A 22,609-nucleotide genomic window follows, 5' to 3' on the forward strand; every position below is an offset into this window, starting at 1 on the left:
GTCAGGGCAGGGACACCTGGAGCAGGTGACATATGAATGTGTCCGGGTGGGTTTGGAATGTCTCCAGAGACAGAGATCCCTCTGCATTCCCTTCCCAGTTTGCTGCACTCGCTTTGCAGCCAGAAGCACTTCTCCATTTGGGTTTCCTGGCTGGGAGAAGGAAGGGCTGGGACAGGGATGGTTCTGTGTTGGGATGTGCTGGGGCAGCTTCAGCTTCGTGCAGGAACATTGGGGAGAAGAAGTGGGACCCTGCTCCCGTTGTTGCTGTGGACCCCTTGGTGTGTTGGAGTGAGACAGAAACTCAAGTCCCCTGGTGTTGACAAGGAGGTGGCCCCAAGTTGTCCCAGGAGAGGTTTAGGCAGGGTTTGGGGGAAAATTCCTTCATGGAAAAGGGTGGTCAGGCATTGGAAGGGGCTGCCCAGGGAGGTGGTGGAGTGCCCATCCCCGGAGGTGGCACTCAGTGCTCTGGGCCGGGGACAAGGTGGGCGTCGGTCACAGGCTGGACTCGATGACCTTGGAACTCTTTTCAGCCTTAGTGATCCTGGGATTCTATTCCAAGGTTTTATGATGCTCCAGCTGTTGAAGCATCTCCTGGTCTGTCACGCCCTGCGCGCCATGATCCTTTTCCTGGTGGAGGGAGCTTCTGCCACCACAAAAATCAGGGAGAAATGGGGCAGCCATGGGCAAAGTCTCACCTTTAGTCCTGACCAGCTGTGCAGAGAATCCCAGAAACTTCCCTAGCATTCCAATATCTGACCTATTCCTTGTTTCCCTGTGTCCCACTCCTTCTCCTTGCACATATTGACCGTTGGCTCTGGAGTGCTCCAGAAAATAACCAGCTGTTCCCTTAAGTGGATTTGGTCAATCCCTCAAGCTGACAGATGATTTTTATTATGTACTATTACTTAATGAACTCTTTTGTGGCAAATGTAATTCAATCCAGATCCTGATTCCCAGTTTGTCATCAGTCCTTTTATAAAGGAAGAAAAATGGGAAAGGACTTGATGATTCCTTTATCTTGTTATGCTAATTGTGTTAGGAATATTGGAGGAAAACAGGCAGTGCATTGAACGGGAGAAAAGTCCAAGCTTCCACTCCACTTAAAGAAAATGGGAATTTACTGGGGCAGAACAGACCTGGCTTGAGCCAAAGGAAATGCTGATCCAAGTTTTGGCTCGGAAAACCGTAAGTAAATAATTATTTTGCTCTGTAAAATTATTTTTCAAAGGAACCCTGGAGCAGCCACAATGGAGGGAACGGATCCTGAAAGAGAATCTTGGGGAAAATTCAGCAATGAGTTAGGAAAGAAACCAGGATTTGCCCAGGGAGCTTCACGTGACATCCAGTAGTGATGGAATGCACTGGAAGGGAGTTTGGGAATTGGTCAAGGTAGAGGAAAAGTTTTGTGACTTTTGTGCCCTCCAGACAAGGTTTGTGTCCTTGAGAATTTATTTTCCTGTGGTTTGTGCCCTTAAAATAGATGGATGAAGCCTCAGAGTTCTCACTTCCCAGAATTCAGCTTTTTATTTTGTAAAATGGGGGTGATTTCTCTTTCCTGTCTCCTGCAGAGGTTTGGGAGAAACGTGTTGGGAAAGGCTGGAACTGCAGATTTCCAGGTATGAGGAAAAAGCTGCTGAGAACTGGAATACTCCTGTAGGGGCATATGGGAGCGCAGCCATGAGGTGGATAATGGGGAAGAATGGAAAATATTGATGAGGATCTTCATTTGGTGTCTTTAATCCCATGCTGGAAACAGGGCAGGAATTCTAAATTGAGAAGCTATATAATCCTGCCAAGACAAGACAGGAATTTTAGGTGGAAAACCCATGGAATCCTGTGCTGGAAACAAGGCAGGAGTTCTGAGGAGAGAAACCGTGTAATCCTGCCAAAATAGGGCAGGAATTCTGAGGGGAGAAACCAGGCAATCCTGGGAAAACAAGGCAGGAATTCTGGGAAGAGAACCCGTGTAATCCTGCTGAAACAGGGCAGGAATTCTGAGGAGAGAAACCAGGTAATCCTGCCAAAACAAGGCAGGAATTTTGGGAAGAGAACCCGTGTAATCCTGGTGAAACAGGGCAGGAATTCTAGGTAGAGAAGCTGTGTAATCCTGCTGAAACAGGGCAGGAATTCTGAGGAGAGAAACCAGGTAATCCTGCCAAAACAAGGCAGGAATTCTGAGGAGAGAACCCCTGTAATCCTGGTGAAACAGGGCAGGAATTCTGCATGGAGAAGCCATGTAGTCCTGCCAAAACAAGACAGGAATTTTGGGTGGAAAACCGATGTAATCCTGTGCTGGAAACAAGGCAGTAGTTCTGGGTAAAGAAACCGTACAATCCTGGCAAAATAAGGCAGGAATTCTGGGCAGAGAAGCCATGTAATCCTGCTGAAATAGGGCAGGAATTCTGGGTAAAGAAACCGTGTAATCCTGCTGCAATGAAGCAGGAATTCTGAGGAGAGAAACCAGGTAATCCTGGTGAATCAAGGCAGGAATTCTGAGGGGAGAACCCGTGTAACCCTGCCTTGGTGTGCCAGTGTTCCTGACTGAGGCAGGGCTGTGGTTTAGACCCTTTGTGCCTTAATGATCCTCCAGCATCATCCCTTAGGGGCCTGGAGGGAGCTTGGCTGATCCTCATATCCCTGGTTTACCTCAGGGATAGATCCAGTTCAGGCTGCTTGTCTCTAAGAAATTAAATGTTGATGAAATCATGGAGTGGTTTGGGTTTGAAGAGACCTTAAATCCCATCCAGTCCCACCCCTGCCATGGGCAGGGACACCTTGCACTGTCCCAGGTTGCTCCAACCTGGCCTGGGACACTTCCAGGGATGGGGTGTGACAGGTGGGCTCTTTACTGGTGTCCCCCCTCTCATCTTCCCAGATTTGAGGTGCACTGGGGCTCTGAGGTCGTTGTTGCTGGTGCTGCTGGGAGTTTGGGAGCTTTGGCTGGGATTTCTCCCGGCTGCTGTGGTGTTCCTTCCACAGCCTTTCAGTTTGGTTGATGTCACCCCGCTGTCCCCTTCCCCACAAGGCGAGGAGAGTGAGGAATGTTGATGCTTTGTGGCAACACTGGAGGTTCCTAATCGCTTGTCTAATTTATCTCAGTTGAAGTTTTCGTTCGCAGCCACGTGCGGAGGAAAAAAAAGGGGCCAGTAGGCACATCTTGCCAAGGCATGAATTCCTCCTTATAAATTGTCCTAGAGCACCTCAGCCATCTGGGTAACCCAAAATAGATGCTGGTGCAGTGTGGAGAGAGGAACAGCGAGGAGTAGAGGAGTTCTATAATGTGCAGAACGTCACCTGGAGGATCGCTGCGAGATTGTTTATCAACCTCACAGAGTAAACAGACTCCGTGAATTTCATACTGGCTCCAGCTCGGGCTACACCACGACGTTGCTGTATTTACATAAATGGGATTAAAAGGGGAGGAAGAGCTGAATTTTTTAAGCACAGGAGGAGAGAACAAATCTGGTGTTGGTGTATGAGGGACTAAGTCTAAAGCTCCGTGAGTCACAGAGTGGTTTGGGGTATAAGGGACATTAAAGCTTATCCCATTCCACCCCTGCCGTGGGCAGGGACACCTCCCACTATGCCAGGCTGCTCCAAGCCCCATCCCACCAGAAGGATGCTCCGGCTTTTGCTTGAATTATGCCCCACACTGAAGCCTGTCCTCTTAGGAAGTGCTTTGCCTGCAGAGATGAAGCACATTTGATCCCCCAAGAATGAAGGTTCTCCACCTTTTGTAGAACCTGTAACTACTTGCAAAACACCCAGGCTTTTCCAGCTGTGGAGAATGAATTCCCATTTTAACTTGCACAGGTGCAATATCCTCTTAAGCCAAGCCTAAATGTGAATTTTGGAGCGGGCTGACTCAGTGGTGTCAGAAACACACACTCAGATCTCTGTCATTGCCCTGAGTCACTGGTGTTGAGGCTGGGCGAGAGTTTTGTGGTGATTTGTTGTGACGGGGCTCCCAGAGGCTGTAAAATCTCATTTAATCAGTCTGGTATCTCTGACCCAGCCAAGTGGCTGAAACAGAGCAGCCCCAGCCTCCACGGGAGGAAGCAAAGCTGTTCTGCAGGGGTTGTCGTCAAACTCAGAGCCTTGAAATTCCCAAGTGAAGCACCCAAGGGGATATAATGAAGCAAGATTCCACATCCAAGCTTTACGGCTTGGTCTTCACTATTAAAACTCAGGTTACCCTCTGGATTACCAGGAGTTTGAGGGAATGAGGCAGGAGCGAGTCGTGCACCACACAGGCATTGAGCGTTTTGTGTTAATCTCCCTCTGAACACACAAATAAAGTCCCTATCTCTGAAATTCGCAGCCAAGTCTCTCTTCTATCAACCATCTTTATTGCACCAGCACTCAATTCTGAGCAGCTCGGGCATTTTTCATAAATAAAACATTTTTATTATTTGTCTCCATCTTCCAATACAAAAAAAAAAAAAAAAAGCCAAGAAAAAAAAAGCCCCCTTCTTATTCTGTCATCCTTAAAAAATTTCTTTCAGATGAATTGTCATTCAGCTGTTTCTCACCCTATAAATCATAGGGGATTATTCGAGATGGAAATGTTCACTTTGGGGAAAACATGAAGTCCTTATAGGACTGTGGGACTTTGATAAATAGCAGCTTTTCCTCACGCTACCAGGACAGGAAAACTGAATTCCCTTAAAATTTTGCATGGTTCTCACTGGCAGAGGAGTTGAGGTTTGTCCCTGCGGCTTCTCCAGGAATTTAACCCAGGAATTCAGTCAAGCTTCAGGGGATTGCATCAAACTTCCAAATTCCTTCCTTCTGTTCCTAATAATGGAGCTCTTAGGAGCCTTTATCCATTTCTGGGTGGGTTTTTTTTCCATTTTCTGGGAAGGTGATCCAGAGGGAAGGATGAGCTTTTCCTCTCTATCCCATAAGCCACTTATCCATAACTTGTAGGACAACGATTTGCTTCCTTAATTTGTTTTTTTTATGGATCAGAAAGCAGCTCTCAGTATTGTGCCCCGAGTCTGGAGGAGGAGTTCCACACTCTCCTCACAAAATTTGTCTCTGCTTTATTCCCTGGGAGAGTGGAAAGTTTGAATGGTTGGGAAAACTGGGAAATGGAGGGAGGGAATCTCAGCCTTGGCTGCTACTTTAATGCAGTAGAAAATCTGAAGTACTTGAGTTACATTTAATTATTTTTATCCAGTGTTGCAGGAGCTCCTGTAAAACAACAGAAGGTTAAAGGCATTAATAAACATGGAATTTCTTCATTAATCTCTGGGATATTTGCAATTAGGAGGACATATTTTGGCTGTAAGCAAAGTCTGTTTCAGGTAAGTTACTTTTCCAGGCTGTAGTTGTGCAACACAGCCCCCAAAACTTGGGAATTAGCAGTGAAATCCCCTTGGAGGGCCATGAAACTCTGACCTGGAATTTCCTGAGTCGTGAGACCAAATTAAATTGTAAGAATAGAACCAAACCCTTTGCCCAAAACTCAGAACTCTCTGACATGAGGAGACTGCAAAGGAGGATCAGTTGGTTGTGTCTTACACCTCCAGCCTGAGAAATTCAGTCCAGAAAGCTGGACAGGAGGTCTGGACACGCTCCAGGGGTTTTGTCCGTCCTCAGATGCTTCAAGGAATGTGTCAGCCACAGAATCCCAGAGTGGTTTGAGTGGGAAGGGACCTTAAAGCCCATCCAGTTCCACCCCCTGCCATGGGCAGGGACACCTTCCACTGTCCCAGGCTGCTCCAAGCCCCGTCCAGCCTGGCCTTGGGCACTGCCAGGGATCCAGGGGCAGCCACAGCCTCTCTGGGCACCCTGTGCCAGGGCCTCACCCTCCTCACAGGGAGTAATTCCTTCTCAGTATCCCACCCAGTTCTCCCCTTTTCCAGTTTGAAGCCATTCCCTGTGTCCTATCATTCCATCCCTTGTGAATAGTCCCTTTCCATCTTTCTTGTTGTCCCCCTCAGGTCCTGGAAGGCCACAATTAGGTCCCCCCAGAGCCTCTCTTCTCCAGGCTGGACAATCCCAGTTCTCCATGGCCATGAGCTTCCATTTCAGCAGGAGGAGGACCCTGGACTGGGTGTTAGAGAAAAGTGGGATAGCAGCCGCTGGCATGGCACATGACAATTCCTGAGTGGAAAAGGCCATTCCAGCAGTTTCCAGTCCTGGAGTGGGCATCACCACAGAGCAAATATTGCAGTGCTGCCCCTCCAAAGCCCCCGGGTTCCTGTGGGACCTTGCAGCGGGATCGAACGATTGGGTGTTCCTTCACGACACATCCACGTGCCTGCAATGGTCACCTGCTCCAGATCCCAGTTCTTGGCGGTTCCCTCTTCCAAACACCCATTTAAATTCCACTTTGCTCCTGCCATGTTCAATAATTTAATGTGTTATCAATTTCCTCTTCTTAGCTGGAGGGAATGACTGATGCTCTGTGCACACACTATGGGCACATCTATGGTTCATAAACAGCTAAAGTTAGGAAATTCTAAATTGTAAATGTATCTAATTATCTCTAATCATAGGCTCACTGTAATTAGTGGGATGCTGGCTCCCCTCTATTTTTAAAGAACAGAGATATTCTCTGTAATAAAAACCTCAACAGATTTGTGCCGTGGGTATGAAAATAGAACATTGTTAGACTATTTTTGAGTACAGAAACAACTTTCTGCTCCGTTTTCTCAAAGGGATTCCTGTCTGGTGGCTTCACAGGCTGCAGCCTTCCCCTTCTGTTCCTCCATGGCTTCATCTGGAAAATTCTCAGTTTCCTCATCTATTTTTTTGGAAGATGAACTATCAGTTAACACTTCCATGTCCCAAGCAGGATGGGCCAGGTTTGCAGGATGTTCTGTTGGGACTTTCAGAACTGGACACGTGTTAATTCTTGTTCATTGTGAGCTGGATTTGTCAATTTTACGTTTTCTATTTCGGGAGCACACAGTAAATATTATCCTATTAATGCAAAGAGCATCCTTCCCTCTCTCCCCATTATTTGTCCTGCGAAACATGATTTGGCATAAATTTTTCTGTGCTAAATTCAGCTTTTCTTTGTGAAGATCAGCTGTTTACAGTAGCTTCCCTATAACACTTTAATTTTCAATTTTGCTCCTTTGAATGCTGCTTTCTCTTCTTCCTGTAAATATTTTGATGTGTCTGTGGTTGTTTTCCTTTAAATGTTGTGGGGAAGCAAATGCAGCAGCTGCTTAGGGTGCTTCAGAATTTGAAGTAGTCGGATTTCATGGGACACACTTGTCCCAAAGAAAATTGGTTGTGGTGGAAAAAAAGCAGGAATGATTCGCCTCATTAGAGGGAGGATGTACCTCGTGCCTCAGGCTTTGTTTCAACAGGTGAAACACCTCGGGAAAGGTGCAGGATCATGGAGTGGTTTGGATGGGAAAGGATCTTAAATTAGCTCATCTCATCCCACCCCGTACCACGGGCAGGGACGCCTTCCCCTATCCCAGGTTGCTCCAAGCCCTGTCCAGCCCAGCCTTGGACACTTGCAGGGATGGGGCAGCCACAGATTGCCTGTGCCAGGGCTTCCCCACGCTCACAGGGAAGGGTTTCCTCCCCAAATCCGCCGTACAAAGGTGTGCAGCACCTGGAATTTGGGGACGCTGCTGTTGTCCATTCGGAGGAATCAGAGCAGAGTTTTGGCGGGGCTGAGGGACAAGTGGGAAACAGAAAAGCGGGATAATAGCTGCGGGGAATGTGGCATTCCAGCCCGGCTCCGGCTGCGGGTGGCAGTGCAGAGCAGGATTTGTGTCCCGGTGGGCGCTCGCACGGCAGACAGGATTTCTGTGTTTAGTGAGAGGTGATTTCGCAAGGTGAGACGCGAAGTGAGTGCTCGGGGTTAAAGACGGGCTGGGAAGCAGCGCATCCCTCGCTGGGGATGTTGCGATCGGAGAAGTTGGGGACGGCAGGGATGGTTTGTGCTCATCACGATTGTCCGTTCCGTGAATAAACGCAGAAATTTTTTCTTAATTTATTTTGGAGAGAGTTCAACCCTAAACCTCCGTGCTTTTATTGCGACGCAAACCTACCCGGGAGGAACCCCTGGATTTGAAATCGCTGTGAGCCGATTGCCCGGCAATAAAGTGGGATTGTGGCTCCTCAGTGCCTTTATTATGCCTGTGGATCGTCGCTGGTGCATGCAGGGCTCTTGGCTCAGCCTCTGCCCTGCGGGTGTGCAGCAGCCCCTTGCCAGCTTTAGCTGGGTGCAATATTGGGCTGGGGGGCATCGCTGGCTGGGGAGGGGACACCGAGCGCATGGAGCTGTGGCCCCCCGTCCCCGGAGCTTTCCCCGGGGGAGCTGTGCCTTCGCACAATCGGGGCTGTTTGAATTGATGCTGCAGCTTACACAGACATAAAGCAACTCTTTCATGTGCCAGCCCTGGTTGCCTTGGCTCTTGGCAGCGGCTCCCGGTGTAGGCAGTGCGAGGATTGAAAAGCAGAGGGGACGGAGGGAGAGGGAGAGAGAAGGAGGATTGATCCCAGGGTGGAGGGACAGAGCGGCGAGCCCTCGATATAATTTGTTTTTTAGCTGTCAAATAAGCTCATTCAAGGCAACCGGAACACGGCCGAAGAAGGGGGTTTTGCAGCAAGAAGCTGCAGCAAATGCAAAGCCGGGGGAGCCGGAGGAGCAGGGGGATGGGTGGCCAGGGGAGCCCCCGATGTGGCCCCGGCACGGCCGGGGGCAGCGGCCCGGGCCCGGTGTGGGCAACCGGGGGCAGCGGCCCGGCCGCGCCTCCCTCGCACCCCGGGGGGAGCGGGGGAAACAGGGATGGACGGGGGGAAAAGGGGGATGACAGCGCTGGAGAGGGGGGTGTCAGGCTGGCAAACACCCCCTGTTCCACAGGGCTGTGGGAGAGGGGCAGCTCCGAGCCTGTCACGAACGTGAAGTCGGTGCTTGCCGAGGAGGGAGGAGGGGGAGGATGCTCGAGCGTTCCAGAGTGCCTTTTTCTTCGTTATTTATTTATTTCCTTAAGCTCTGGTGTCGTGTTCGAGTTGTTTTCCTTGTCCCTGGCTCTGAGCATCATTAGCAAGATAATGAAGTTCCCGAATGTGGCGTTAAGTGGCTGCATTCCCATTCCTCCCTCCCTTTTCCCCATCTTGCCTGCAGCTCCAGGGACCGGCGTACCGGGAGATGTTAAAACAAAAACAAGGGGAGGTGGTGCTGGTGGTGCTGGTGGGGGAGAAATGGGGCTCTGCCAGCCCTGCCAAGGGCAGGAGCTGCCTGTTGGCTCCCAGCTCCAGGATGCCTCTGGACCAGTCCCACCAGTATCAGGGGACCGCTCTGTTGCTGGGAGCCGTGCTGCGAGGACAGATAGGGAAAAGCGCGGGGGGGGAGGGGGGGGGGGGTGTCTGTCATGACCTGTGTTTGTAACAAAATTTGCTTCATCACAAAAATTGTGTCAATAGCATCAAGTTGTTGGGGGGGGGGGGGGGGGGGCTGTCTGAATAACAGCGATGTGTGTGAGAGAGAGAAATGGGGGCTGGGGGGCTCGTTCCTTATCAGGAAACCTGTAGTGTCAAAAATAAACACCCTGCTGGAGCCCAGTCTGTGTGGGGTTTGGTGCTGGTGGGAGGCTGGTGCCGGGTTGGGGGGTTGGAGGGGGCACCCCCAAGGCAGCTCCGTGTGGAGGCTGCACAGCATCCCCCTGCCACAACACCCCATCGAGAGAGGGAACAAAGCTCCGGGAACGATTAATCAAGTGGCTTAATAAAAAAAAGTATAAATCCCTGAGGGCTGCGTGGTGCTGGTGGTGCTGCTGCCGAGGAGCTGGCTCTGAGACAGCCACCGGGAGGGACGCGCCAGCCCTCCCCTGCTCTCCTCTCTTCTCCTCTCCTCGCCTTCCCTCTCCTCGCCTCTCCTCTCCTCTCCCCGAGCTGCTGCCACACTTGGTTCATTCCAGCTGCAGAAGCTCAGAGCCTTCCATGCGGTGGGATTTTTTTTTTTTTTTCTCTCCTGGGCTGAAAAAATTAAGGGGAAAAAAAAAATAATAAAAATCACAAGCCTGACCCGCTTCCCCCCCCACCTCCCCCCTCCTCCTTCCTTTCTCCTCTTCATCCAGCCGAGCCGAGGACCATCCCAATCGCCAAGGGGAAGGAAAAAAGGGGGAAAAACCCAACAGCAGCGACCGGCAGACCCCCAGCACGCCCCGTTCCTGCCGCTGCCCTTTGACATGCAACCTTCCTTGGGATGGGACCAGCCGGGATGCAGCTGCAGCTTCGGAAGGCACTGGTGGAAATTGGGGATCGTGGCTCTCATGACGGCGGAGGGGAGCGCCTGGAGCCGGGCGCTGCTGCTCTCGCTGGGGCTGCTGGCTGGATCGGCGATGGGTGAGTGCCGTGGGCAACTTCTGCACGAGCATTTCTTCTCCATCCCCAGCTGCGGGGATGAAAGGAGCGGCGTTGTCCCCCCGCATGGGAGAGGGGGTGCGGGGCGTGTGGCACTGGGGTGACGGCACTGGGGTGGGTGGCCATGGGGTGATGGCACTGGGGTGATGGCACTGGGGTGTCGGCACACGCTGCCCTGGTGTCTTGGGCACGGCACCGAGGGTGTTTGATTCAGACCTTTGGAGCTGCATCCTTCGGGAGCAACAATTTTTTAAGCGCTGGGGTGTGATAAAGGGTGGCTTTCTATGATCTCATTCCCCTTCCCCAGTGGGTCAGGTTTGGGCACAGGCGCTGGTGATGTGCAGGATGACTGTGAAAAATGCCAGCACCGCTTTCCCCTCTGTCTTTCCTTGGCATGTTAATTCAGGATTTCACTACCCTGCTGCTTGCCCACAGCTGATAAAACAGATTTTTGGATGCCTTGCATGAAGATGGAAGCACTTTCCTCCTTTTCCTCCTGCCTTCCCAGTTGAATATCTCTTATATATGAGCTCCTTGGCCTCAGCATCCTGGTTTTTATGAAATATGCATGTTTGGGCTTGAAAGCTGAGGAAGGCTCGAATTTGGGGGCAGTTTGCTTGTGTCTCCTACCTCATTTCCGCAGCTGCCCTTGTAGCCAAAGCAGATCCAGGGACTGAAGTTTATTTCTGGTGTAAACAGCAAATATTTAGGGACTGTCCTTCTGTGTGTGTAGGAGGGGGAAGAGTGGGAGAGCCGAGTGCTGGCAGTGGCTGCTCTCCACACTGTGCAGTGCCCCGATTTCCAAGAGTTTCCAAGTAACGTTGTCTTGTCTGCTGTATCCTAGGCTGGAGGAATGCCTGTTTGGGTATTGGTGTGTATGAAAGCTCCTTGGCTTTGGGGGGGGGGAACTTTATCTGGAATGCAACACTGATTTTATTATGTAAGGCAGGTTTCCTTTCAGGGGCTCAGGATGAGGATTAACTGCTCCTCCTGAGCACTCTGGCAGTGGAGCTGAACAGTTTTGCTGACTGGGAGGATCTGTTAGGAAAGGCTGTAAACCCACCCAAACGACCTACAGGTCCTAATAAAGGCTGAATATTTATTCTGGTGGCTATTTTTCATTTCTTCAGTGTGAACATTCAGCCTGTGCACTGAGGAAAACCATTCCAGCAGCTTCTGCTGAGCTTTCCTCATACGAGCAGACTGATGGAGAGATACCTAAATCTCAGATTTACTCTATCAGGGGCTTACAGCTTTTTTTCTTCTTCTGAGCTGTCTGTGGCTTATTCATACTGGATCTTCCAGGCTTCACTCTGTACCTTGCTGAGCATTTAATCCTGTCTTCTCAGGCCCCTGGTCCCTCCTGTCTGCATTTAGAGCTCTCTGTTCTGGATCCTTCAGCCAGAGGTTGATGCTCTGGGTTGTTTTGCTTTGTGAGCAGAAGACCTGCGAAAGCTTTTTAGATCTCAGATGTTTTTTTTATCTGCATGAGTGCCAGAGGCATTGATCAGTAATCTCTTTAGATTCTGAAACCCCAGACATGATGGTTTTGTGGAAGCAGGATGCCAACTTCGGCGTCAGTGTCTGGTGCTGGGTACGCAGGGACGCACACGGAGGGAGGGGAGGCACCCGCCCTTTGCAGGCTCCGCGGTGGGTTTGGGGTGTAATCCCGGGAAATCAGTTCAGCCTGGGCTGAATCCTGAACCGCCGTGGAACAAAGTTCCAAGAGCTCCAAGCTCTCCCGTTGCCGGCGATGTGTAGGGAGCAGTAGCCAGGAGTTCCCATAGTGTGGCAGCAGAGCCGTGTGTGTGGAGCTGTCAGCGAGGAGTTCGACATAAAAAGGGGAGAAACGCTGCTCCCATCACATCAGCTGGGCCGTGTCTGCAGTCCTGCTGCCCAAAAATGGCCTTCTAAAAACTGGCACAGGGCGTGTGGTGCCTTCAGGTGCTGCTGTGTCCGAGGGCAGGATAACGGAGCTTCCCTTGGGAAAGGACGGAGCTGGAACGGGAGGGAAGGTGCTGCTTGGGGAAGGGAAGTTTACTGTAGGTATGGAAGGGGGAGAGGAAGTGGTTTGTGTGGTTCCCCCTTTCAGTTTTAGGGGTGCAGTGATGGTTTCACAGGGGTAGGGTGGGCAGAGGGCACTGGATTTGCCTTTGGCTGTGGTTGATGGTGGCCCCTGCCCGGCCTCTCGAGTGTGATGGTTCTGGAATTCTGGGTATGGATTGTCAATCAGGTGGGCACAGCAGCGCTGCTCACTCCTTTCTGCTCCTGTCTGGGGAATCGGCTGTGCTCCAGCACTGAAAGGTGCATTTGGGGCTTGTGTAGGCCCCGTGTGTGTGGATAAACACAGATAAAACACATTTTAATGGCCTATTATAAAAGGGTCTTGACACCATTATTTACAAACTGTGCCTTATTAGTCAGCACCTTGCGTGGTACTGGGTTAAGGGAGGATGCACCAGCTTGAAACACCATCTCATCAGTTTAGACCTCTGTAATTTTCTTTTTTCTCAATGGAAAGTAGTTTTTGCCAGACTTCTCTTCTGAAGAGTGGAGGAGCAGGAAGCTGTTTATGAATTTTGTTTATGAATTTAAGATGTGGGCAGGAACAGAGGACAGGGGAGGTTTCATTGCAGAGATCTCAACCTGCACTGATAATTCCAATCCCCTGAGGGACCACGAGGGGTTAAAGAACATTCCCTGTTGTCCCACGTTTTTAATCAGGTGTGGACCAGTATTAGAAATATGAGGAGAAGGTTCAGTAGGAGGTGCAGTCAGTAAATCTGGTGGTTCTGGATCAAACTTAAATTAAAGACCTGAGCTGGAGACCTGCTCTGTCCAGATGCACGCTGAGAACACGGAATGGGATGTAGGAAAAACAAACCAGATTCCTGTTTTAAAGAGCACAGCTTCCAGCCGTGTGTAAGGCTGGTTCATACCCTCGGTGTGCTTCTCATCTCAGCATCCTGTTGAAATGATGGCCCCTTCAGTTCCTGTTAGGGATGTTTTGGATCCATCCATGAGCCATCCTTGCTTGTGGAAGGTGATGTTGTGTGGTCCTGCTGCAGGTAAATGTAGCTTAGAGAGCACAAGCGCATCCATCCGAGGTGGTTTAGGGGAATTCTCCTCAGAAAGTCCCGTAACTGAAATACGATTCCACTGAGGCTGTTGTTCAGACAGACAAAGTCTCGAGGCTCTTGGTGAGAAAAGAGGAGCTCGTGAGGGACCACGAGTTGTGGGAGCAGAGGGGTCTCTGATGAGCTGCAGGGGAGCCACCTGCCCAGCTCCCATTAATCAGCACCCAGGCCTAATGAGCTTTCCTGAGCCCAGAGCTCAGGGGAGGGGGCTGCACCACCACAGGGTGCATTTATGCTGTAAATCATCCCTTTCTTTTGTTCTCTTGTCTTAAATCCTCACTTGGGAGTTCCCAATGAGGAACATCCACATCCAGCACGTTTCCCCATGGAAGTGTGTGCCCTGAGCTGTGGCCAGAACTCTGCTGCAAGCTTGGGATGTTTGGCTCACAATTCAGGGAATCACAGAACGATTTGGATTGGAAAAGACCTTTAAGGTCACAGAATCCATTGTTAACCCAGCACTGCCCATGCCACCTTCTGCCTTCCCATTCCTGGCAGATTTCCCTGTGCTGGAAGTTGTTCCTTGCCTGTCCCTCTGGCGTTTTTTCGCTGTGGCTGCTGAGTGCAGCTGAAGAACATCTAAACCCCACTTGCTCCCCACTGAGCTGCGCCCGTCCCTCGGATGCCTCCCGGGGAAATGCCGGATCCCGCTGCTGCCGGCTCCCAGCTGCGCCAGCTGCAGGGAGCACAGGGGGCTGTTTGCTCCTCTGCTGCTGCCTCCCCCTCGTCAGGACATCAGGATGGGTGCGGGGAGTGGGATCCAGGCAGTCTGCCCCGGATCCCGTGGATGGATTTGGGCTCCAGGTGTGGCAGAGCTGTTTAGGGGACGTCAGTGCTGTAGGGGATGTGTGTTCCTATCAAAACTGAGTATTCCTCCCTGCTTCGCATCTAGGGAATGGTTCCTCACCCCCCCCCAGGCTGCTGTCAGCCACTTCACCAGCGCTCCAGGGATTTCCAGCCGTGGAATTACTGCGTGGTGTTGCTGCCCTTCTCCGGTTTCCGAGAGCCCAGCTGGTTGGGAAATGCCAAATTTCACAGCTGTGTTTCTGTTCCTGCTGCTGCCCCCCGACTCCTGCCAGAATTTGGCCTGGATCTTGACCAGAGGAAATTGTTATGATAATGTTGAGGGTTAGTTGGGGGCAAGGTCAGGCAGCCTTAACTGGTTTTGAGCCCCCAGCATTGCAAGAAAAGTCTTTTTAACTCCATTTTTATCAGGAGTATCCTGAGACACAGGGCTGGAGTAATTTTTCATGGGCTTTAGTGAAATTATAACAAAGCTCTGTTTAGCTGAGTGGATTTTACATAATACTTCTTTACTCTCCTCCATGTTTCTAGGCATTGGGAGATGCAGAAACACCATGAATAGGCCTAAATTTAAAATAGGCTTTTTTTTTCTGACAGAAGATAGAGCAAATTCAAATGGAAGGGGAGAGATAAGACTTTAAGGGCTACAAAAAAAGGAATGATTAAGTAGTAAAGATTCTGTACTGCTGGAATTGTTGAGTGCAGCATTGAGCTGTCTTCTTGACCTACACAGCAGCCAGAAATGTCAGAGGTGGTGGAATCCTGTTGATTGGCTCTAAATCCAGTGAGGAATGATGGGAAGGGAAAAGGCATCAGGCTTTAAGAGGAGTTTAAACCAGGTGAGGCTTCTTGCTCCACCTGGGAAGAGGTGGGAACCATCCATCCTGCCTGGTAACTGAGGATTTATGGTCCAGCTCAGCGCTTTAATTTTCACTGCTCGTTGAAATGTTTCCCTGAAGTCAGTTTAGTGAGAGCTCCAGTGTGTGCAGTTCATCCTTGTCCTGGAGCTACTGCAGGGCAGGAGCCCAGGTGAGGCTCTGATCCCACCCAGTGTCTCTGCAACCTCTGAGAGCAGAGACAGATTCCTAACAAATGACTCAACCTGATCTCCCGAGGTTTCTCCAAGCCCAAACCACTCCATGGAATAACTCATTGCTTCATGGAGTGACCTGCACGGGGTTGTTTGGGGAGTTCAGGGCAGAGCAGAAAACGTCGGCAGCTCAGCCTTAACCACGACATGGCTTTTCCTGGTTTATTCCTCAGTTGTCCACCAAGGAACGTGAGGCTCCTTGCTGTGAGGTGATTTCAGTGTGATGCCTGAAGTGGCCACTTAAAAACAGAGACTGAACAGGAGTAAGGGAATAAAGGCAGGGATTTGTTTGAAAGGCCTTCAGAGGTACCCTGGGAGCCAGAGGCCACTGCCGAGATGGGCCCCAAGGTGGACAGCAGGGCACGAGTTCTTCACACTTTTATAGGTTTGGTTCATTTGCATAGCAGGGTGAATTCTCCAATTAAAGCTTCAGTTAATGAGGTAATTCCCCTCAGCTTGCCCCCCTTTAGAAGCTTTTTGTTTACACATTTTGGGCCTAGGACGGTCTGGGTGTCCCTGGAGAGCAGGCCCGGAGAGGCTTTGTTATGTCTGCCCAGCATAGAGAGCAGAAATGAACAGGCCACAGGAAACTTCAGAGTGACACACTGGGCAGTGCAGGATTTGGAAAATAGAGAAGTTAAAACCTAAGGCATCCAGTGCAACTTCAAGGTTATTTCCTGCTCCGTGGAGAAGCCACTTCTATGGCTTTTGGTGGAGTTGGGATATGGAGATGAACCCAGTGATAGTAGCAGCCACAGTTTGGTGTTTACACAGCGTTTCTGGGGAGTGAAGTACAGTGCAATTATGGAAATGGATGTTCTCTGCTTGCAACAAACAGGATGCTGTGCAGGGATCTGCAAAATCTCTGTGCTGCCTCCATGCTCTGCAGTGGCAGCCAGGGCTGCTGGTGGTTAATGTGTAATTGGGACAATCCCATTGATTAAAGGAATCAAATCAACTCTGTTTCAGTGTCTTGGCCCCATGGAAACTGCAGGGAGCTTGGATGGAAATGATTTTACACCTCCCTTGCATGAAAGTGGATGAGAGTTTTTGGGGTGGTTTTCCCTCCTTTTTTAATGGGACTTTACGGTGGGTTGTGTGGTGTTTCTTCTTTCTTCCCAGTGTCAGGTGCATTCCTTGACTCAGCTCCTCACAATAATTTCCTGTCCTTCCAAGGCACAAACATCACCCGTGGGAATAAACTCCCTGGTTTTGAGTGCACACCATGGTTTGCTGGATGGAAAGAGAACTGGGGGCTGTGTCAGAGTCCTGCTGGTGCTGGTGATTCCCAAGGGGTCAGAAAAATCGTGGAGTAAGGAGATGTGATGCTCTGACTTCCACTGGAAGAGGATTTTGTAACCATGAGGCCTGGAGCAGCTGTGGCTGCCAGGGAGGTGTGGGATAGGAGAGTAATTAAAAAAAATCAAATCGTGCCCCATTGTTGACTGCAGAAATCTGCTGGGAAATGAACCTGTGGCCTGCATTGGGGGAATGAAGGTTTGTAGAGGGTTGAAGGAGGTGGAGCAGGGTGCAGAAACACCCGTGCAGCCTGTGGTGTTGGTGTGTGACAGTGTGGTGTGATTATCAGCAGTGTCATTACCTGTCCAGTGAGGTGTAAACACTCAGAATCCTGGAATCCCTGAGGTTGGAAAAGCCCTCCAAGGCCATCAAGTCCGACCTGTGCCCAGTCCTCACCTTGTCCCCAGTCCAGAGCACTGAGTGCCACATCCAGGCCTTCCGTGGACACCTCCAGGGATGGGCACTCCAAACCTCCCTGGGCAGTTCCAATGCCTGACCAGCCTTTCCCTGCAGAAATTCCTCCTGGATGCACCTGGAGGTGGCCCTTGTGTGGCAGAGGGAGCAGTCTAAACTATCAACAAGTATTGTGTGTAATTCTAGAGTGTTGGAGGACTGTGGAAGAGGTGGAAATCGCAGCCCAGAGGGCCTTTCTTCCAGTGTTGCTGGAATTCTGCTTGTCAAGCCAGCTTTGGCTTAGGACAACACGTGAGAAAGGCCACCAGTGTCACCAGAGCCAGCTTTGTTTGTGTGGGCACCACCTGGCCAGGGCTGGAGCTGCAGCCAAGTCCTCACTAAAGAAATTCTCAAACCCTTGCTGGCGTTTCAGCTTCTTCCTTTGTTAATCCTGAGTGTCCTCGGAAGGCAGCTCCTCTTTCCATCTGACCAGAAGGAAATCTACAGCTTCCCATTTCCTGCTGGTGAATGTTATCCCCTTCCCTCCTCGTAAAAAGGCATTTCTACTCCTGTTTCATTCCTGGGCAGAGCAGGGGGTGCCCCAGGAAGTGCAGGGAAGGTGGGAGGCAGAGGCAGGAGCAGGAAGGCCTGGCCAAGGTCACCCAGCAGGGCGTCAGCAGAGCCAGGAGCAGCCTGGATGTCGCTCCTGCGTCATCCCACACTGAGTGCCAGCACAGGAATGTGATGCTGCTGCTCCTGAGGTGGTTTTTGAGAAGCCTTCCTGCTGCAGATGAGGTCTGTGCAAAGGCATTTCACAGTGGTTACACTGGAACAGAACAATTCCTCTGTCCATTTATCAAAATGTCTGCAATTCCCGTTTCGAGACAGATAAAACAACAGTGAATATCAAATAAAGGTGTCTTTGTCCAGAACACTTGAAAACAAAAGGAAGGGAAGGTTTGTTCCTCTGACCTCTGGAATGTGAAGTCTGTTCTGTCCTGGTGAAATGGCTTTATTTGGGTTTCATCCACCTGCCTTGGGGCCTCCTACATTTCTTTCAGTGTAGAATTTTACCTGTTCCTCACTTGTCACTTCAGTGTAGACCAAGGCACGGTCACAGCCTGATAATCTCGTCCCCAGCTGCATCAGAAGGTGCAAGAAGGGCTGGAATAGCCAAGAAAGATGAGTTAATCACAGGCAGAGAATTAACCACAACTGGGGATTTGCTGCTTCAGTGCTCTCCTGTTATTTGCACACTCCCCTGACTCGCAGGAGTTGTTAGAGCCCAGTTCCTGCTGCTTCCCCTGGCTGTGGGCACTGGGGAATCCTTCAGAGCCTCACTCACTCTGCTTCCCTTCCCCATCCCTAAAACAGGGATAAATAGAATTTGCAAAATGATTTACAGATTTATTCTGCAGGGAGAGATCTTGGGATGTGTGCGAGGAGCTTTCAGCAGGTACAAATTGCACGAGGTTGATTAACTGCACAACTTTTACATGCTCTTGGTTCTCTCCCTTGATTGCGTGGAGTGAATTCAACCATTTCATGTACAATTTGGGATTAATTGTGAATGACATTTTGAGGTGAAAGTTGTCTGTCTGCTACTGAACTTCAAGTAATATTGTCAGAAAAAGTCAGAAATGAAATCTCATGCAGTTTCTGTTGCAGGAAGGATTTGCACAGCTCCTGTAATTTGTACAGAATTGCCTCCACAGTTTTTATGTGTTTAGATCCATGTTTTATGCAAAGACTGCAGCTTTTAAAAGCAAAGTGTACTCCCTAGAGATGGGAAGGTAGGAGATTTGCACTGAGAATTTGCCAGAAGCATCAGGGAATTGGATCCCAGAGTTTAGCAAAGCAGGATATTGGCAGAGGATGGTCTGGACCTTCTGATTTTAACCTGCCACAGACTCTGCCTTTGAAGCAGTTGCTTAAATTATGTGAGCTCCAGCTTCTTGTCTATGGAGGGGAAAAATAATGCTGTACTAATAATATTATCTAATTAATTAAGAAGATGAATGCCTGCAGGATGGCAGAGATCAAATGGAGAACTTGTTTCCTTGTTACGGTTCCTGTTATTTATCAGCAGTTTATCAATATTTTGTTCAGTTAATTTAGTGAAAGCAGAGTTTGAAATAAGAATTTTTTTTTTTGGTGGTATTTATGTCGTTGCTTTTGGAGTCGGATGGCCTGAGGTGGAGTTTATTCCCTGAAAAATCAGGAGTGGGATTTTAGGCACAGAAAGTTTGTTGAGGAGCTTTGCAGTGGGGAATGATGTGTTGGGGTGTAGTGGCTTACACAGGGTCACATCTTATCCCCATTCCTCCCTCTCCATGTCTTTAAATCCATTAATCCCAGCAGGATTCTGCCCTCCTCTCCCTGCTGCTGGCAAAGGAGGCTTTGCACCTTGCAGAGGCTGTGGGGAGCTGTTAAAGTCAGGGGTACAGAAAATTGCAGCTCATTTCTCCTGTGACAAAGGCACAATTCAATGTTCCTTTCCCCTTTATCCACCAAATAATAACACCTAGAAAAACACATTTCCTCCCGGAAAGGGGAGGAAAATATCCCATCCTGCAGAAGGATAATGGAGCTGATGCTTTTCCAAAGGCAATGCCATTTTTAAAGATGCTCCTTGCATCCCACAGCATATTGTTTATATCCCTCTATTGTTGTTTTGTCTCCATTAGGGAAAGGTCAGGCACGGATCCTGGACACTGGGCATCTGTCAGCAGCATTCCCGAGGGGCTGGCATTAAAGTTAAGCACCACTCAGGCTGTTAATATTAAAATAACACCTTATTTTAAAGTAATGAAGGGTTTTAGAGTATTGAAGTATTTTAGAATAATGAAGGGTTTGAAGGATGGGGAGTTTGTCCCTCATTGTGTGGGGACTTTCTTCCAGTGTGGGGCCTTTCTTCCCACTGTTGGGTTCAGCACAGCCTCTGGAGGCAGCAGCCAGACCAGAAGGACAATCTGCCCTCTCTGAGGGCTCCACTTCCCTCTCTGCAGGCTCTGGTGTCCTGTCCTGCAGATCCTGCAGCTCTTCAAAGCTGGTAAACCAGCTGCATTGGAATGTCTCTACTTTGGTAGGTGCTTGAGTGAAAGTCGGTTTTGAAAGCCCCATCAGAGCTCCTGTGCTGAGGGAACAAGGTGTGGAATTGTCCCTACACAGTCGGGAGAGCCCAGAGATAAAGCCCAGGGTGGGTTTTGAGTGAGGTTCTTTGGACTTGATAAAAAAGGAGGAAATGCTTCCCTGTGAGGGTGGGGAGGAGCTGGGATGGAACTCCCAGAGCAGCTGTGGCTGCCCCTCGATCCTTGGCAGTGCCCAAGGCCAGGTTGGACGAGGCTTGGAGCAGCCTGGGACAGTGGGAGATGTCCCTGCCCGTGCCAGGGGTGGCACTGGATGAGCTTTAAGGTCCTTCCCACCCAAACCATTCCAGGATCCTGTGGCTGATGCTACCCTGGTGTCTCACAGGCCCAGGGCCCTTCTCCAGAGGCACAGGCAGGGCTGGTTCTGATCCTGGGCAAGATTTAAGGTATAAAAAACCAACCCTGCGAGGTCTCTGCTGTTGTCACCTCTTGGTAAACACCTGGACATCTTCCTGCTGAATTAACTAATTTTATTTAAAAAGAGCAAGTTCATTTCACTGCATTTAAAATACCAGCTCTGGGGAGGCTCTGTCATTTGTTCCTCCTGGGAGCACTTCCCAATCTTAAATTAGAGAACAAGTAATGACCTTTTTGTGCCCAGGAGTCCAATGCTGAGGGCCCTTACAGGGAGTTTTTTGCCTTTTTTTCCATGAAATGCAGTTAACAAATGAGACGTTTGACAAAAAATCCCCAATTTGAACGAACAAGTCGATTCAATTCACCCCCCGTTAGCTCCTTGATTGAGAGCTATGTAGATTGAAGAAGAAAGGTATTGATCTGCTTTGGGGATTGAAAACTAAGATGAAGTGGAATATGTCTGTGGGTGAAAATGAGGTTTTAAATGGATGGAGGAAGTGAGAGAAAAATAAAACACAATGTAATGTTAATGGAAGGGAGTTCTGGGTTTCTCTGGTGGTTGCACAGATGTGGAGAGGTCACAGGATGCAGAAACTGTACAAGTCGTGGAAAATCGGTGCCTGGCACAAGAATTCTTCTAGACTGGGTCAGAACAGGACAGAACAGTTTGGTTTTGTGCTATCAGAGCATCCATCAGTTACCAAGATGATGTTTGGACAGAGGGACATTGCTTGTTGAACAGAGCTCACAGCTTTCAGTGCCCACAGATGATCTTTAACATCTCTTCCAAACCATTCCATGATTCTCTGAAATAATAATCGAGGTTTTGCCATTGTAAACGTGAAATTTGTCTCTAAATGGACTGAAAAATTCGGTAGAATTGAAATGTTTCACTCTTTCTCCAGATAATCTGGTAGGAGCCTTTTGTAGCTGTTGTTGTTTGGGGCATGTGACGGGCTTGGGTTTTTTTTGGCTCATTGGGTGAAGTGAATTATTAACTTTTATTTATTAACTTTTCTCTGTACCGTCAACTCCAGGTGACTTTCATTGATTGCTCAAGGTGACAAGGAGGCATTAGGTAATAAATATCAAGTGCTGCAATACTTAAAGGAAGTGAATATGAAAGTGCTGTTAACGGAATCAAGTAAAAATTGGATTTATATCCTAACAAAAATTCCCAGGAGAAATTGCTTTCTGTTTGGCTCTTTTTGTAATTCAAATCCAATCACACAAGTGTGAGCTGTTGTAATACAATTGCCTGGCAGAGAGGTTTGTTGGAAGATCTCAGAGCACTTGTAAACAGACAGAACATTTCACTTTGCAGAGCGTGGGGAGATGAGAATTGTGGTGCACGAGTGAAGAGCTTTTAATAAGTGGCGTCTCTGCTTGTTCCGAGTGATATTTTTGATTTATTTCAGCTCTGGAGGTGTAAGATGCTGGGGATGGCAGTGGGTAAAGTGGTTTCTTCTGTTTTAGCTTCTCTGGGCCCCTGTTCCAAGCCCTGGGGACTAAAAAGGGTCTGTGGCCTCCCTGCAAGCACCAGAAGGGGACTTGTGTAACTCCTGGGCTTTTAGGGAGTAAAAAATGCATGAAAATACAACCTGGGTAATTAATTGATGTGTAAAATCTAAGTTAGAATCCCAAACATGGTGGGGAGGGGAAAAAACCCCTTGGAACCCCCTCAGAGCTTAGCGCAGGTTTATTTGTGAAGGAGCTCTCCCCACTGTGCTCTCCTTAAACCATCAGCTCTCCATCAGGGAAATGATGGAATTGCTGATATTGGGAGAATTCCAAGGGCTGAGGGCTTGTAGACTATTAGGGAGATGGGATTTGGAGCCCAAGATCTCCCTTAGGCCATGAGGGAACATTGAACTTGACAGGTGGACACAGAGCTTCAGTGGCAAATGGAATCGAGCTGGTTTCAGGTGTTCTGTGGTGACAAGGTTTGGTGACAAGGGCAGTCCAATAATGAAAGATTTTCATGAGGAATTCTTTAATTTTGGCTCCACTGGGACTTGGGATGGATTTCACCTTGAACC

General features: G+C 49.4%; 1 protein-coding gene across 1 annotated transcript in view; it reads left to right on the forward strand.

Moving 5' to 3' along the window:
- Positions 1-22,609, forward strand: part of CSMD2 (CUB and Sushi multiple domains 2) — a 350,279-nt gene that overhangs the window by 20,339 nt on the left and 307,331 nt on the right. Inside the window, 1 exon segment of the mRNA XM_048326964.1 lies at positions 10,056-10,323. Within this exon segment, the coding sequence (XP_048182921.1) occupies positions 10,167-10,323 (157 nt within the window). The 5' untranslated portion in view covers positions 10,056-10,166.

Source organism: Corvus hawaiiensis, chromosome 23 (assembly GCF_020740725.1).
Source record: "Corvus hawaiiensis isolate bCorHaw1 chromosome 23, bCorHaw1.pri.cur, whole genome shotgun sequence".
NCBI lineage: Eukaryota > Metazoa > Chordata > Aves > Passeriformes > Corvidae > Corvus > Corvus hawaiiensis.